Genomic DNA, 18940 nt, shown 5'->3' on the forward strand with positions numbered 1-18940 from the left:
GGGATGAAAGAAAAAAACTACAAAACCTTTATATCCTATCTGGACAGGGTGCAGGATCAACGGAGTCTACACACGGGCTGGTCAGAATGAAAACATACCGTTAAGAACTTTATTCGTGCAAAGATCTCAAGTTATTGAAATATGTTTGCAATAATCTTTAGTGAATATGTGACAGTTTTTCTTGCAGTTTTTGCCGATATCTCAAGATTTAAGAATTTATTAATGATTACGTCTGATATCAGGGCCAAAATTTGACGTTGCGTGCTGCATAACTGTATACATGAATGCAGTATAGATCGAACCTATGCTAATTAAATAAAGTAATTCTGATGTTTTTCACGTTGCCATAAGCCGCATTAAAACTGCCATATATGCACTAGTTGATATTCTTAAGAAAAATTGTTTTAAAAAAGTTATTTGAAAAAAGCACCACTTACCGGTGTGTTTACATCCATTAAAATCCATGGTGTGCACCCCATAAAGTGATCCTGCACCCTGGCACTTATAATATTCGAGTACAACAGTGTGATGCAAGATTTCACAGACCTGACCAATACTACAAATCCACACCACAGAGGGGATGCACAACAAAGGGGATGATTCTGAATTTGAGAAAATGAATGCAGACAAAGATTACAATCTGCTCACCATACACTGCTGATTCTACTCGGATCAAAATTGTCATTGGAATAGTGGCTGGGTCAAATGTGAATGTTCGCATGTCCCCCCCCCCCCCCCCCCCCCCTGCTTATCTGACGCGCCTAAATCTGTTTATAACATAAAATAAAAACATGTATTGTAATCATTATTTTTTTAACCCCATGTATAGTAAATCTGCTCCATTGCGGTTCATTTTTATACTTATACCGTCACATCTTGCTAAGTGCTGGACGAGGTATTGCCACGTTCTTATTTCCGGTTTTTTCAATATATGTTAAGCCGGTACGTACGTAAGTGTTTTAGTTTAGGCGAGCCCAAAAACTCGTTAATTATTTGTTTTAAATGAAAACCCCATTGCGTTTGTTTATTTTTTTTTAATACTACTGTAACAATCGGGAATTATGCCAAATTGAGCATTTATGCAATGTGGGTCACAGTATGTTGTGTGTTATTTTCCATACATTTTATGGCAAAATGCCATAGCCAAAATATGTGCATCGAACTCCGAACACCTGACCTACGTATTCTTTTCTACCATTCATGTGTCATTGTTTCAACTTTACATTGGTTAATAAGTTTTGTCAGTAATTTGTTAGAATGATTTGTTTAAAGATTTGACAAGCACGGTCATATGAATTGCATGAGTTTAAATTGCAAACATGCTAACGCATAAATAAAACTAAACGCTTATTGCAATAACATTTGTTAAATATCATTTGTATTAAATTAAAATGACCATACATTAGACTAGTAAAAAAATTCAGAAATACAGTGACATGTTTTGATTTAATTGCTGTACACATAAAGTATTGAAACAGACGGTTGGATTATTTTACGTTTGGTAATAGATACCCGTTCAGCATTACGTGCCCTTACTATACAATTAATAATTAAAGATATGTTATAATATGAATATCGAATTATAGTGATTCGATATAACTCGTAAGACGTAATGATAGTGTCAAAAATTAAACAAGTTTGTGTCGATTTGAAAGATATTTCATGGTGATCAGAATGTTTGGGGGAGAAGGGCAGATACAAAAGCAAAAACAAAACAAATAAAACAGATGTTCATATTAACACATGTATGATCATTTTAAGTCATTGTCCATTCCAGAATATAGATGTGACGCAATATTACCGGTATATTGACTTCAATGCCATTTAACTGTCGAAATTATGAGGCAGTTTGGGTTCCCTATTACCGATCAAGAATTCTGGACTAGTAAAATGCCTAAACCTTTCAATTGCCATTTATGTTTTGTTACTAGCCATTTATTTTATATTATATAATTTAATCTAAAACAGCTAATAAAATCAAGGAAATATTAAACGCCAATGCTCATTGTGTCATTATTGTTTAGGGTGACTCGCCCTTGAGTAGGACGGATTAGCGGTACGATTCTATATTAACAAGCTCGTTGATAAAAGCCGGGACTCGGCTGGTGCTTCCATTGAGTACCATATTTTGTCGAAAGCACTGCATGATTGGGGTTATCCATGCCCAAGATGTATTAAAATTCAAATATGCAAAGTTACAGTCCTGTAATAAATTAATTAACTTAATAATTTGTCAAACTTTCTGACAAAAATAAGTTTTTTTAGAAGAGGACAAATAACAAGGTCACTTCAAATGTCTATTCGAACTTAACAACAACGGGGCAATATGAAGCACTGGGCGGCACAGAAAAGTTTGAAAATACAGAGATAAAACAGTAATATGATCATTGTTGTTTTTGAGCTAAGAGGTTCTTTATAGATTGAGTCGTGCTAGTTTGAAAGAATGTGGTTAATACTCATCCGTATGCCTCTTCCTGTAGTTGAACTCGTGTTCGCCATCAGGGTGAATTGCGTTCAACTCAATGGTTAATTGTGCTGTATCACATGTTTAACTGCGAAATCTATACCAAAAAAAGAACCACTGAAAATAGCTTTTCATTATTAAAAAAGAGATAATGTTTTTTTATATCAAGTCATTGGTGAGTGCTATGAAATGTATCAGTCCAAAAAAACCGATGGTATAAGCTGATCGAAAAAAAATTCCAATTATGAATTTACCGTCACCGGAAACTATTATAAAATTGTTACATATATAATTTAATCGTTAGAAAATATTTGATAACATTTGATTAAGATAATTTATTAATTTGCGCATCAAGGGTAAAGTATTTATCACAAAGTCTTAACTTATGTCAAACAATGCGCATGTTGACAATTGCAAAGATAAAAATGTCCGACTCGGGTAAAAAAATCGACTCAAGGGCGAGTAACCCTACTAGTCATTAAACATTTTCATCCACTCCAAAATGCAGCGTCGTACTAGTTTATTAAGTAAGCCTCACCTTATTATAACACAACGATGTTGCAGTTACCTGTTATTATCTACATACTTCATAACTATTAGATTATTATTATCATTTTTCCAAGCAATAAATATTTTCAGGCATATTTAGTCCTGATGTTTCCATGTCAAAGTGAGTATTGCCGATGTTCAATTATGTCGTGGATGATGATAACTATTGCGAATGATTAGACGATGCCCGATGGTGACAATGATGATGATAGTAATAAAAATGATTAGATCTATAGCGATTTGATGATGATAATGATTAAATGATAATAATGATGTAGAATTCACACACCGACGATGATCATGCGTTGCGTTTCCATAAACAAAGATTGGAAACATCGATGCAAGACTGGTGGAGTGCGCCTGATATATACGGCAGCTTTCCACAAGTACATATTCGCTTTGCCCATTGTTGATAAAGCGCGTTTCTTGTAAACTTGGGACACCATATGTCTGTACATTTGTAGATAAGATTATCACATCAGATGATGCGCGTCACTTTCTCTCTTGACTGAAATCTCGGGGGCCGTGTTTATTGATAGAAATATGGTTCCACTATATATCCACAAATACACTTGTGAAATACGTCACTTGTACAAATTAAATTATGTCAGTGGTGTCATTCTTATTTAATTACGGAATACCGTAAGTGCCATATCGTGGTTACACATTAAAATCCAGAGGGCGACAATGCGATAGTGCGATCGATTGCGACAATCGATAGTACGATGACGACAGGTGCGACAATACGTTGGCGACCGTGCGAAAGTACGATGGCGACGTTGCGATAATACGATGACGACAATACTATAACGCGATAGTAACGATGGCAACAATGCGATAATACGATGACGACAGTGCGACAATACGATGGCGACAGTGCGATAGTACGATGGCGACAATGCGATAGTACGATATGGCGACAATACGATAATACGATGACGACAGTGCGACAATATGATGGCGACAGTGCGATATAGTACGATGGCGACAATGTGATAATACGATGACGACAGAACATTAACAGCGATAGTACGATGGCGACAATTCGATGATACGATGGCGACAGTACGATATGACTATCGCATTGTCGCCATATCGTTTTATTATACCCTCACTTTTATTCACAATGCTTAACTCCCATAGGCCATCGTGACATAGAAATACTGTCAGACCCAGCGGGAATAAATTTACTGTCCAAAATATACTGTATCCCGCTGCCATAGCAATCACGTGCCATCATTAACTGGTCCCCCGTTGAATATAGCCGTTGACTCCGTTTAACTATAATATACAACAGGTACAGGCTAAGGTATCGGCGATTTTGATTGGATAACGCGAAGAGCAATCGATAGCGCTGTAACGTGACGTTACGTTACAATGTTATGGTTCGCGCGAGGGGTTCCCAGATTATTTTTTAATCTCTCTATCATTCATTTCATAACTAGATCAAATACAAAGATTCACATGCTCACAAATCAAGAATTTCCACTTTTAAGTAACTCGAGGATATAATATCATTTAGTATTCAAGCTGCATATGCATTATGAATCTTATTTGACTAGAACGAGCTTTTATTCGTACCTGTCAGCTGTCAAAAAGTTCGGGAAAATAAACCGGAATGGTACACGGATTACTTCCCCTGATATGTTTCTATAAATAACCGTCCAAAATTGGACCGGTAAAATTAGCTTGTTACCGATCCCTATATTGAGAGTAGCGATAGATAAGGGGAGGTAACGCAATCTAGTGGCCATCAGCGGGAAAAAAATTACTGACAAAAAAATACAATCTCCATGCAGAGTTGTCGTTCCTTGCTCTCACATACAACCCTCTGCCATCACAAGAAAATCCTACAATTCGGTAGGACGATATTATTTTTTTATAAGTGTTATATTATGAAAAGCAGTATCATTCTCTTTTAGATTTTCAACATATTGAATAAGTTTAGGTTCATAATAAAAAAATAAATTACCTAAATTAAAAAAGTAAAAATAACGACGGGACATTTTTTCGATTTTGTAAACATGGCGTTCACTTCTGAAATAACGAGAGCTTTTATTGAATTTTGTCCATCTTTTCAGCCTAAAGCGAAACAGATTGAATGTTTGGAACATTTTTTAGCAGGGAGAGACATAATTGCTAACCTTCCTGTAGGTTATGGAAAGAGTTTGGTGTATCAGATAATTCCAAAGTTGTTGTCAATTGTGAAAAAAGATGAACCGCAAGCGACGCTATTAGTCATCTCTCCATTAACCATCATTCAAAATGAGCAGATTGAAACTCTGAAAAAGTATGATGTAAAGGCCTGTAGGCTTTCTTACCATGAATGTGATGGAGAAGTAGAGGTAATTGCATTGCATTATCATTATTACTATTAGAAATATTATGAAGACTTATTTCATTACCAGGAGACTTTGGGTCTCGGGTCATTTCGCCCTTAATCCCGTTCGCCCTCTGTCACCCCGGGTCGTTTCCGCCCAGGGTCGTTTCGCCTTACAAGTGGGTTGTTTCGCCCTTATTTAATTATTATGTAATATTAGGCTTTTGTAAAGGATTCTTTCGCTCCGAATAGTATTTGTTTAACATATATGGAAATTAAGATTTTTAATACAAATTTTATTATTAATTGCAATTTTAATTTAGTACTTGTTTTATCATATATGGGAAATTAAGATTATTTAATTATTACAAATTTGATGTTTGCTCAATTATCCGTTTGATTTTAATTGCAATTAATTAACGGAAACGTTATGATTCATTGTGTTACAACGTAAAGTATTACGATTAATTAGTTTGGCAGAGGTATGATGCATTGATTTGCCAATTAAAATAATTTCGGGATCAATTTAACAATTATCAAACACACTTAGATCGGAAGACGTGTGATCAGATGATTGACTAATTACTAGCACAGAAACATCAAAAGGAGACATTATAAAGGCGTGATATTGTTTTTATAAACTTTAAGCCAGTTTGCATCTTTTGATCTCAAGATATTCGCCGAAAGTGTATATAAAAAGCAACTTGGCCATGGCAGCTTATGGCAGACGAATTGTGTATTTCGTGTGATCGGATAATCTCACCTCGCCAACATGCCATCACATGTGATTTATGTGACAGAAGGCAACATCGGACATGTGATACAGGTACGAGATGCTTATCTATTTTATTTATATTTCGTGTCGGCGCTATTTGTCTGCATGTTGTCGTCGTTATAAAATACGCCGTTTGTCATAAAATTTTATGTGTAATAAAATTTTCATAGTTTAATAATTAATCATTCTGTCCATTCTTCGATTTGCGGTATTAACAAATATTATTTCTACCATATTTCAACTTCAATAGCTTTAAGCGCTGACACTCTTTGATGAAAGATGTAAATAATTAATTAAGTCGGTGATGTAAACAGCCCATTTTATTCTCTGTTTACTGTAATTTTCCTTTACATCTTTATGTTTATTTGTTTATTGATTCTATCTTCTCTTTATTATTAGTTCATGTATTAAAGATTGTAACATCTTCATGAATTAAATGTATGATGTGACTTTAAAATGGAAAATATGCTTACAAAATGCGTAGTGCATATGGAAACCGGGTCTTAACGCAATTTGTAAAACTGTTATTATTTTGATATATGCTACATACTTTTCTTTTAATATTTATTTCAATATTTACACACATTAACAGAGCTTTACAATATGTACACAATGAGACATACATCTATATATTCTTTTTAAAGATAGAAGTTTACGCACTTGCGTTAAGACCCGGTTTCTCAAAGCAATACTCATTTTGTAAACACATTTTCCAATTGGAAGTTCAAATCATGCTTGTAATTTATGAAGTTGTAGAAATATTTAATACATGAACAAATAGTAAATAAAAATATAATCAATAAACAAAGAAATAATGCATGCACATATTTATTAATAACTATTTATTATTAAGAATTAATAATTGTCATAAAACAATAAACGCAGATCCCGTTACGTATGGAAAACTTATTGTGCACACAATTATAGGAAAAAAACGTAAACCGCGCATATATGTTTATTATACCTACATGTATTTGGTTGTACGAAAAAATGATTAATTTTACAATAATTCTCAATATTACAATTTTTACAAAAATCAAATGTTTATTTATTTAATACTTTAATAAATTTACCAACATTTTTAAAATTTGTACATGAGTTACGGTTCTACATTAATAAGTTAAATATTAAATTGTAAAGCATTAACAAATTAAAAAATATTTATTTAAGTATTCCATACTACAGCCTTACCTCTATACAACCCCATCAGTAATAGCCTTATCGACTTCTCGATAATCAGTACCCTCATCAGCTCTGAATGACTGACAGATTATTTGTTTATTGTAATTTCAGTGGTGAGAAATACGTATTGTTAATTAACAATACATTATAATTACAGCTGCTTGGTTGGCTGTACGGCGCGTTTTTTTCTGGCGTTACTATCAAGGGTTGTGTGTTTCACTGGACACAGGCTGTTTGGCGAAAAGTCCAGGACCTTGGGTTAGTAACCACGTACAACGTCGACAGGCACTGTACAACTACATGAGGCAGCTGATGGCGTTGCCCTTCCTACCAGCTGCACACATACGGGAGACGTTTGCAGCGTTGAGAGACCGCGCGAACACTCCGCAGCTCGATTCCCTCGTGACATACATGGATCGTCAGTGGCTCCAGCACGTGCTGTTCAATCCTGAAAACTGGTCCATATTTAGACGTTCAGTACGGACAAACAATGATGTCGAAGGTAAATAATAGTATTAAAATGTGTGGCTCACTCAGTGAAATTGACTTATCATAAAAACGGAAATGCGATGTTCTTACTTGTACACCATATTGCTTATGAAAATAATTAAATATAATTGATGCTTATGCGCATGTATAAAAATATCAAATCATATATTATTATCCATTATAATTTGTTTCTTTATTTCAGGTTGGCACCACAAGCTGAACACTACCGTTAGATATGGTGGCTGCTCCATCTACGTTCTTGTACCAACCTTGATGACTGAGGCAGAGATCGTCGCTATCGCAGTAGCTGCCGACGACCTGGATCGTGATGTCGCAACCAAATACACCAAATTGGAGGAAAAGATACAATCCCTGTGGGACAAATACATGGGGAATGAAGTATCCACACACATTTCTTAAAGTCCGTGTCCTGATGTTTTGTTTATAATAAATATAAAATGAAATCTGTATTTCGATGTGATTTTCTCAGTTGTTTTATGTTAGATAAAATAAAATGTATGTCAAATTATTGTGTATGTGTGCTTCGACATTGTGTTGAATGTTTTGTTTATACATGTGTATTCTTATTATTCATATTACAGCTATCAAACATATTAGAGCTATCAAAATATATGCAATATAATTAACTTTGTACTTGTTTTATTTCAAAAGACAAAATAAACAGTAATTAAGATAATATAATACTGTATAAACAATATCCCATTCAGCTTCTGACAAGCCTAAGATAAATCCTTTAATATCGCTATACGTATAAAAATTAGGGCGAAACGACCCAGGAATTAGGGCGAAACGACCCAGGGCGAAACGACTCGGGGGGCGAAACGACTCGGGGCGAACGGGATTTAGGGCGAAACGACCCGGATTCAGAGACTTTGCATACCTTTTTGTGACTATTTTATACCAATATTTTCAACAAAACAAAATATATATGTACCTTTTTGTTTGTGGCATTTAAACATCTCTTTATGTGTGGAATGTATGTATCCCGGAAAAGTAACCTCTTGAAAAAACCCACTAATCTTTTGGTACAAATAATTCTGACCCATTCATAGTACTTTCAAAATCACACACGGTATCAACAGTTATAAGTTAAATCAAGATAACATTAGTTGATATAATGGACCAGCGTTGTTTTTACCGGTATGATAAGTGTTGTTTTTTTTAAATGATCATAACATTCATATTACATTAATTTTAAGTGGTGGAATTTTAACACTTTAGTAGATCCAGCAATAATTGTTAATAAGTACATGTAACACTGACTAGCCTTAATTCATTGTATGACGTATTTCAAATTATTTTTAATACTGCTTGAATAAATGATATTTTAGAATAAATGATAGATATTTATATAACATGTATATGCTTTGCTGTACTGATATAAAGCCATTGTAATTGTATTTATAGTCCGTATATATACCATATTATTATTATTCAAGAAATATAATATATATATAATAATCGATAATTATACCAGTAAACGTAGTACCATATTACTTCCACTCGGACTTGACCAAGAGTGAAAGAAGAGTTATTATTCACATCATATAATCTGTAAGTTAGCAACTATTGGTATATTTATTTATAGCTTATGGAGAAAGATATGATCCAGAATATTGCAGAAGGGGAATTCGCAATTGTGTTTTCTCATCCTGAAGCACTTCTTAACAGTCAGTGGAAAAGTCTTGCTGAGCAAAAGACAATTCATTGATCATGTAAAAGGGGTAGTGATAGATGAATGTCACATTGTAAAAGAATGGTTAGTAACTAAGTAAGATTCAAGATTTTATTAACAGCATTTTTAGAAGGCCAATTGCCCATGTGGACAGATGTTAATACATGCAATATGATAATAACATTAATAGACATATATACATTATTTTAACAAGCACTTGAAATTATGATTAAGCAAGGTTACAAAACGTTTAAAATAATAATAACATAAGTAGTACAAGCAGTGTGCGAAATTCAAATTTTAAAGTAATACCCCAAATTCTTTTACACATGTATTGTATAGAAAAGTTAAATTTCTTACTGGCCCGACTATATACATTTTTAAATTCCCACTACCTCGAAAGGATTTTCACTAGCCAAAACCCTTCAAGCTAGTGCGAATTTCGCACACTGAGTACATGTATCAATAAATAATTTACATCAGGAAAAACATATTAACTGTAATTATATTTAAGAGGAGTACTCATACTTATCAGTACATAAATTAATGCATTGATTTTAACATACGTTTACTCTATAAACTAAATCTAATGTGGCGTAAACAAGAACTCACACAAAAATACTGTTTATACAGGATTTCACATGTATTCACATACACAATCAAAAACAGCAGTAAGTGAGTAGGGAATATGGGCCCCATAGAAGAGTCAAGACATATATCCTCTTAATTTCATATACAATTTATTAGCCTTTGTAGTTCAATGTAAGAACACTTCCCCTGCTCTGTGGGAAGAAATCTGGGTTCAACTCCCAGCAAAGGCCATAATTTACACATGTGTTATTTTGAGGATAAAATTTTTTTGCAGGGCATTTGTATATTTTGATCATTAATGTATTGATCATTTCTTCCAAGAATGATTTTTATTGGTATTTTTTCCCCTTTCATTATTTATGCACAAAGACAATTTCAATAGCTAAATATTAACCGTTGTGATGTAGGTATACATGTCTAATTATATATGTACACCATTTTATATGAATTCAGTCAACTTCATGTAAAATGTTTTGTGCTTGAGCTGTGAGTGCTTGTACAAGTTAATGATCACAGAAGAAGTAGACTACTAAAATTTCTAGATTGCCATTAAAAATGGAAACTTCACTGATGCATTTAGGTTTGTTTTAGTCTTTGCCTTATCTTCACTTAATACATGTATATAAAATTATGTTCATCATATTTTCTCTTTATAATTTTCAAAGCACCCTACTGATATTAATGGTTCTAAAAATGTAAAAGAGAACTCTAGTATAGTTATAATAATATTACGACTTTTGTTGTTTAAATCTTCTTTCATTATTAGGGGAAAGGAATTCAGGACAGCCTTTCAAAAGCTGAAGACTCTTCCTGCAGTGTTTAATGATGTCCCATTTATGGCATTAAGTGGGACATTACCAACCAGTCTGGTTCCCGTCAAATCACTGCGCGGAGGTTGGGTATACAGCAGGACAAATATTGTATTCAAACATTCCTAATCTGCTGTTCCATCAACCACGAGTGTTTGTATCTGACCTGTCCACTGATAACACGGGTATCTGGCATGTCAACCGACAACACGGATTTTAGGGTATTACAATACACGAGTCATCTACCGGAGAAAATCGATAAAGATTGAAAGTTGTTCATTAACTTCTTATGACTGTCTACTTATACACATGTTACGTTTTGGAATCAAATTCACTGTCAATTTATTGCATCAGTATTGATTGGTTTTAACGATTCAATACATGTTTGACATCTGGTGAAAACAAAACTTGTCGCACATCCACCTCCCATTTTCCTGATATGCTTACAAAGTTTTGTGAAAATATATTTTCTTCGTTTCCGGGTTTTGCAATATTTATAAGTGTATTTTTTAACCGTTGAATTGGTTCGATCGCTGACGACATTAAATGTTATGCAAAATCCTGTCATTACGTATATATTATAGGTTTAATCAGGCCATCCATCCAACCGATTCGAATCGATCCAACTGATCGGAGCCGACCCATCCATCCAACCATTTATCCGATCCATCTGATTCGAGCCGATAGATCCATCCATCCGATCCGAACCGATTCATCTGATCAGAACCGATCTATCTACCCATCCAGTCTGATCCAACTGATCCGAGCCGATCCGAGCCTATCAATCCATCCATCCGATCCAAACCGATCCATCCGATCCGATAAAATCCAATCATATCCATCCTTCCGTTCCATCCATAGTTTCTATCCGATACAATTTTATCCTATCCATCCATCAATTCATCTACCACCTTTTTCCAGTTATTAAACTTATGAAGACCATCCATCCGATTTATTTGATTGGGGCCGATCCACCTATCCATCCGATTAGAACCGATCCATCTGATCCGATCCGATCTATACATTCGATCAGATCTATCCATCCATTGATCCGACCATCCAATATGAACCGATTCATCTGATCCGAACCGATCAATCCATCCATCCGATCCGATCAAACCGATCCATCTCATCTGATAAAATCCAATCATATCCATTCTTCCGTTCCATCCATAGAGCCGATTCGATACAATTTGATCCTATCCATCAACCCATTCATCTACCTTCTTTTTTCCAGTTATTAAACTTATGAAGACCATCCATCCGATCCATCTGATTCGAGCCGATCCAACCATCCATCCGATCAGAACCGATCCATCTGATCCGAGCCGATCCATCCATCCGATCCGATCTATCCATCCATTCATTCATCCATCCATCCGATCAGATCTATCCATCCGTTCATCCATCCATCTGATTCGATCCAAACCGATCCGATAAAATCCAATCAATCCTTCTTTTCCATCCATAGAGCCGATCCGATACAATACGATCCTATCCATCCATCAATCCATCTACTTTCTTTTTTCCCTAGTTATTAATCTGATGCAGACGGACGAACAGACAGGCGGGCAAAAAATCATTTCAAGGGATCGACTGACATATAAATGAAAAATATATAGTGCAAAGAGTATACTAAGTTTCATGATATGAGTCGTGTCCTGGAAAAACTGGGCATACTGCATGTGCGTAAAGTGTCGTCCCAGATAAGCCTGTGCAGGCCGCACAGGCTAATCAGGGACGACACTTTCCGCTTAAAAAAACCCAAGATGAGCAATAATCTCACAGACGATCAGAAAATGATAAAGAAGTCTAAGAGCGTGAGTGGGCATGTCGTACCCAACATCCCCATATACAGCACGTTCTCAAGCACCTCGCAACTTATTGACGTCGCAAAGCAACTAAAAAGCTCAAACGTTAGAGTAAGTATGTACGTGACAACTATCCACGCCATCCACATATGCCGGGTACACACTGGACTGCGTGGATCAAAAACGGTCATGAAAAAATTTACTTTGACACTTTTAGTTTAGAGCCACAACTTGAACTTGTGACGTATCTAAACGATCAAATGAATTATAGCAAAACAAAACATTGATAGCCATATATAAAATGAGTTTTAATACTGAAAAGAATATTAATGTTGAAAGAGTTGTTTTACCAAACGAACCGCTATACAATTTTCAGTTGATAGATGCTGCTAAGAAATTGAAGATTAAAAACTTTAGGGGTGTCTACGTTCGCGATGAACTTCCAAAAAAAAACTAAAAAGGTAGAATGTGGAATTTTAAATTTGTGTGACTCGCGAGAAAATGGCACACACTCGACTGCATGGATCAAAAACGGTAATGAAAAACATTATTTCGACAGTTATGGACTAGCACCTCCACAAGAACTCGTTACTTATTTAAATAATTCTGTGTATTATAATAGCGAAAGAGTACAGGCGGATGGTGAGGTGTTTTGCGGACACCTGTGTCTTTATATTCTTAAACAATGTGAGAGCGTAAGCTTTCAACATGTAATAAACTCATTTTATTAAAATAAATTGTGTATATAAAAATGTTTGTAGACATATTTGGTAAAACAAACGTCGGATTATCGCAAAGAGTGATTTCAGGAGGTGTTACATTATCACAAGCCATTAATACGTTCTTAAGACGAGATGGTAAAAATGCAGCAGATGAAAATATTAATATGGATTCTCACAATCTAATCAATGTATTGGATCCTGCTAATGCTCAAGACGCTGCAACAAAACATTATGTTGCTATTCGAGCAGTTTCAAAGTCTGGAGATACTATGACTGGTGATTTAAACATGGGTGGTAGGATGGTTAAAGGATTACCTATTCATTATCCTACATTGTACAGTGGAAATGAAGCACCCAGTTGGTCTCAAGTCAATAGTTTAGTGAATGAAGCAACTACTAATTATAAACAGTATATAGATAATCAAGATGCTGTTACTAAATATTATGCTGATAATTTAACTAAAAAAAGTTATTCAGGAAATGTTTCAATTTTGGAGGAGAATATTAGTAGAACAGGATTTTGGGCAACTTCAAGTGCAGTGACTACTGATAAATTTCGAGCATACGGTGCATTTAATAATCTTAACGATGATGGGTCTAATGGAAGCTGGGCTACACCTTCAAAAAAGGGTTGGCTTCAAATTAAATGTCCTGAACCCGTGATAATTTGGAGAGTGGCGTTAAAAGCTAGAGCTATAGATGGTAAAAATATAAGTGAATGTAGTATAAGTGGAAGCATTGATGGGAAAACATTTACAGCACTGTTGACATCTTCAACTAAGTTGTTAGGCTCTGCTAATGAGCCTTTGTTTTTCAATATTTCGACTACTACAGCATACCAGCATTATAGACTCGATATAAAGGCAAGTACTGGAGCCGGAGATCTTGGAGTTCAAGTTATGCAGTTGTCAACGTTAAAAAACGGGATCAACTTAGGTTGATCGACAAATACGTGTTAAAATTAGAGTGTGATATGGAGGAGAAAAAATATCGTAAAGGTGCTATTACCACTGCTTTGTTACTCGGAATGATCAAACCAAACAACATTGTTTACCAAGACTTTGAAATTAAACATATAAAATGTAAAATTCACGAATAATGGTAGTGGTCAACAGTCCTCCAGCCGCCCCGGAAACGGTACTTGAGGCTCTCGGTCGCACGTGCACGACAATTCACGACGGTTCACAAAGGAGGTGTACATTTTCAATTTTAACCAATATTATGGTTACAATATGTATTGTAACCATAATATTGGTAGGAAAACGTAGAAAAACATAGAACAACGTAGGGGAGACGGGAGACGGGAGTGAGCCAGGAGCGCAGTTTTCTTACTACTTGAATCGGCTTCTGGTCACCCCCGGGTGACTGTGGGCCATTTCAGGTCGACAATGACCCATTGAGCAATATTTTGGCGTCATTATTATATTTTAAATACTGGGAGCTTAAGGTTGAATAAGGCCATTTACCAAGCATGATCAAGTTGTGGGTATTAATTCAATTTAATACACCATATATAATTTATAAACTCAAGAACACAAGTTAATGCACATTAAAAATGTATAGTTATACATTTACACAACTTTCATTCATAAGTCGCGAAGGATTATTTATTACCCTTCCCAGTACAAAACCAAACAGGAATTAAGATGTACGATAAATGCAGAAATGATTGATAATTTGTATTTGTATGCGACCAGCGTGTGTTTGACGCACGTTGCACGCAGATCAACATTGCTCGAAGAACCAATGTAGTCATGTGGAAAATAAACAGACGTTCGTCAAACACAAACGTATTCCGTTCTCGAATTCATGCTTCTAGTACCGTGAGACGCAGTGGGTTGTTAACGATACATAAGTATAGCTTATTGGGTCATTGTCGACCTGAAATGGCTTGAAGTCACCCGGGGAGACTAGAAGCCGATTCATGTCACCCTGGGGTGACTTCGAGCCGATTCTAGTCACCCGGTCGGCTTGAAGTCACCCCAGGGTGACATGAATCGGCTTGAAGTCACCATAGGGTGACAAGAATCGGCTTCTAGTCACCTTCGGGTGACGTCAAGCCATTTCAGGTCGACAGTGACCCAATGAGCATAAGTATAAGATAACCCTCTCATTATAAAGTGTGCACCTTCGGATAAATATCACAGCACAATTACAAACATACTGAAAAAATATCAATAATATTTACCTTTATTATGGACACGTCCACTCTTCAAACACATTCCCAAAAACGTATTCTGAAACGTTTAGAACGACAGTAAAAATGGACGTAATCGGACAACAACACTCTAGCCAATCCGCTATCAATCCGAACAAAGTCCAGGACCGGAGTAACGTCCAATCGTTCTGAAAATCTCCACTCAGAGTTGTCGTCCCATGGTCTCACACACATGAATGTATTGTATCCGTCACGTAATCGATTACTGAAATAAATTACCTGTGTTATAGATCTACTACATTTAAAAATATGGTCACTATTACAGTGCGTTTGGCAAGAACCACAATAATGTCAAATTTAGTCGTAGAGTACGCATTTTTTTTATTTTGTCACAAAAATCACTGAAAATTTTACTACAAACATACACAAATATATCACGGCAAATCGTATTGAATAATTTATATCGGGAAATAAAGTATCAATCGTCCCTACCTTCATTGAAACGTGCATATAAAACGTATTTGCTTGAAAATGTAACATAAAATGGCATTATTATTATCGTATATATATCATTTCAAATACTGCGTTATAATTATAACGACGAATGTGTGTTTAAACCTTTTGTAAATTGATAATTTTAGTTTGTGTACATGGTAATATAAAATGTTTATTTATGCATTGCAATATAAAAAAATTATTTATACATTTAATATGTAATTCTGTGTTTTGTTATTTAATATTTATAAATGTGTTTTTAATTTTTCCTTGATGTCTGCAAGTTTAAAATCTGATTGTTTATATATGATTAGTATAATTATGATGATGATAATAATTATTGTTATGAGTATGTGCTTATTGTTATTATTGTTAATACTCTTGTGGTAAGGACCGTTATCACGCAAAACTTCGTGAATGTTCCTTTCCTAGAGAATGAAACGTTCGCAAACCTTGCGATCACCAAGTCATTATTTTGGTTGCATGCATAACATAGGCACACGGCTTTTTTCAGCTCTGCTCCAAGCTGGGTGTAGACATTTCTGCAATACAGCATGGCGTGACGCAGAATGGCAGCTGGTGTTATACGCAAGCATGTGCTAGATGAACATTCTAGTTACCGAGTTATTTTATTTAAGAGTTCACAACGAATTCGTGGTAAATAATATCAGATTTCTTACATATATTGTTATTAAACGGGAAAAAACAATTCGCTTAATTAATTACCCGTATGTACACATTGTTTTGTAAATTGTGGCTGCATTTCCATATTTCAATACTCGTGTCTGCACATTTTCTTCATCGCATACAATTCCCAAATCAACTCTAGCTAAACGGATGTTAAACAAAAATCTCAAACATTTGCTTCGAAATCCCTGTACCGGTCGCTCGGATGTACGATGTCACTTCTCTTTTTTTAAATTTCTCTCCTATTTTTTCTATCTCGTGGCCACGAGTTAGCTATGTCGTCGCCACGAGATAGAATAAAGGAGTGCAAAACTAAATAAAAGCGGCGTACAATTAAAAAAAGAGCGGCGCTTCTCTTTTTTAAAATTGCTCTCCTCTGTTTTCTATCTCGTGGCCACGAGTTAGCTATGTCGTGGCCATGAGATAGAAAAAAAGAGGAGTGCAATACTAAATAAAAGCGGCGTAAAATTAAAAAAAAGAGCGGTGAAGTAAATAAAGGCAGAGTGCATTAAACAAAAGAGGAGAGATTTTTCGCTATCTCGAGATCCCGAGTTAGTCAGCCAATCAAATGTTGCGTTACATGTGTAAATATTCTGTACGCATATGCATGTATATAGCTGGTCAAAGCAGGCAAGGCTCTGATATAACATAACATACTACTATTAGTACTACTATTACTGCTACTACTACTGCTGCTGTTGTTGTTGTTGCTGATGTTACTACTACTACTACTACTACTACTACTACTACTACTACTACTACTACTACTACTACTACTACTACTACTACTAGTAGTACTACTACTACTGCTACTACTTCTACTACTACTTCTACTACTACTTCTACTACTACTACTACTACTACTACTACTACTACTACTACTACTACTACTACTACTACTACTACTACTACTACTACTACTACTACTACTTATACTTATACTACTACTACTACTACTACTACTACTACTACTACTACGACAACTACTACTACTACTTCTACTTCAACTAATACTACTACTACTAAGGCGGGTTTGTCAAACAATCCATTCCTGGCTTTCTGAATGGTTAATCACCAGCTTTCTGAATGGTTAATCACCAGCTTTCTGAATGGTTAATCGCCAGCTTTTTAAATGGTTAATCACCAGCTTTTTAAATGGTTAATCACCAGTTTTCTGAATGGTTAATCACCAGCTTTTTAAATGGTTAATCACCAGCTTTTTAATTGGTTAATCACCAGCTTTCTGAATGGTAAATCACCAGCTTTCTGAATGGTTAATCACCAGCTTTATGAATTGTTACTCATAAGCTTTATGAATTGTTACTCACCAGCTTTCGAAATGGTGAATAACTAGATTGTTTAATGGTTGACAATTAACTTTCTCGAGGGGTAATCACGCGCTTTTTGAATGGCTCAAAACTGTCAATTATAAAAAATTAGCATTCTAAAATTTAATCACTATTTATCTTAATGGTTGATCACTAGATATATGTATTGTTAACTATTCTTTATCTAAATGGTTAATTACTAGCTGCCTGTATAATTAATAATTCTTTTTTTTTCTAAATAGTTAATCATTATTTTTCTTAAAGGGTAATCACTAGATTTCTTAATGGCAAATCGCTAACTATGTAAATGGTTAATCAACAGCTATCTGAATGGTTATTCATTAGCTTTCTAAATGGTTAATGACTAGCTTTCTAAATGGTTAACCACTATCTATCTAAACGGGTAATCAATAGCTTCCGCAACGGTTAATATAATCTCATTTAACGGTTAATTAAGACAGATTGCCTAAAGTGGATGTAAATGTATAATTATCACTAATATGTTATATAAATTATATGACACGCCACCTTAAAATAAAATCAACGGTTATTGTGGTTAGAATAAGTGATAGCAGGATACATGCGATATCAGGATGAATGCTCACGTGACTTGGTGGGGTTTCCCCTTCTAACTTTAATGGATGTAAACGCGACGGTAAGTGGTGTTTTATTTCAAATAACTTTTTTAAACAATTTTTCTTAAGAATTTCAACTAGTGCATACAAGACCGATTTTTATCCTGCTTATTGCAATGTTAAATACATCAGAATTACTTTAGTGTTCTTGTTCAAAATTCGATTTGTACCACACGATTATGCTTCACGCAAATTAAAATGTTGTCACCGATTTCAAACTTATTCAAGG

At 35.0% G+C, this 18940-nt stretch overlaps 1 protein-coding gene across 1 annotated transcript; it reads left to right on the forward strand.

Annotated features, from left to right (window-relative positions):
* The first annotated feature begins 6105 nt into the window (after window positions 1-6105).
* LOC127839850 (uncharacterized) lies at window positions 6106-8199 on the forward strand. The gene is made up of 3 exons (XM_052368240.1): window positions 6106-6159; window positions 7576-7792; window positions 7982-8199. The coding sequence occupies exons 1-3, from the start codon at window positions 6106-6108 to the stop codon at window positions 8197-8199; spliced, it is 489 nt and encodes a 162-aa protein (XP_052224200.1).
* The last annotated feature ends 10741 nt before the right edge of the window (window positions 8200-18940 follow it).

This window comes from Dreissena polymorpha, chromosome 7, assembly GCF_020536995.1.
Source record: "Dreissena polymorpha isolate Duluth1 chromosome 7, UMN_Dpol_1.0, whole genome shotgun sequence".
Lineage (NCBI taxonomy): Eukaryota > Metazoa > Mollusca > Bivalvia > Myida > Dreissenidae > Dreissena > Dreissena polymorpha.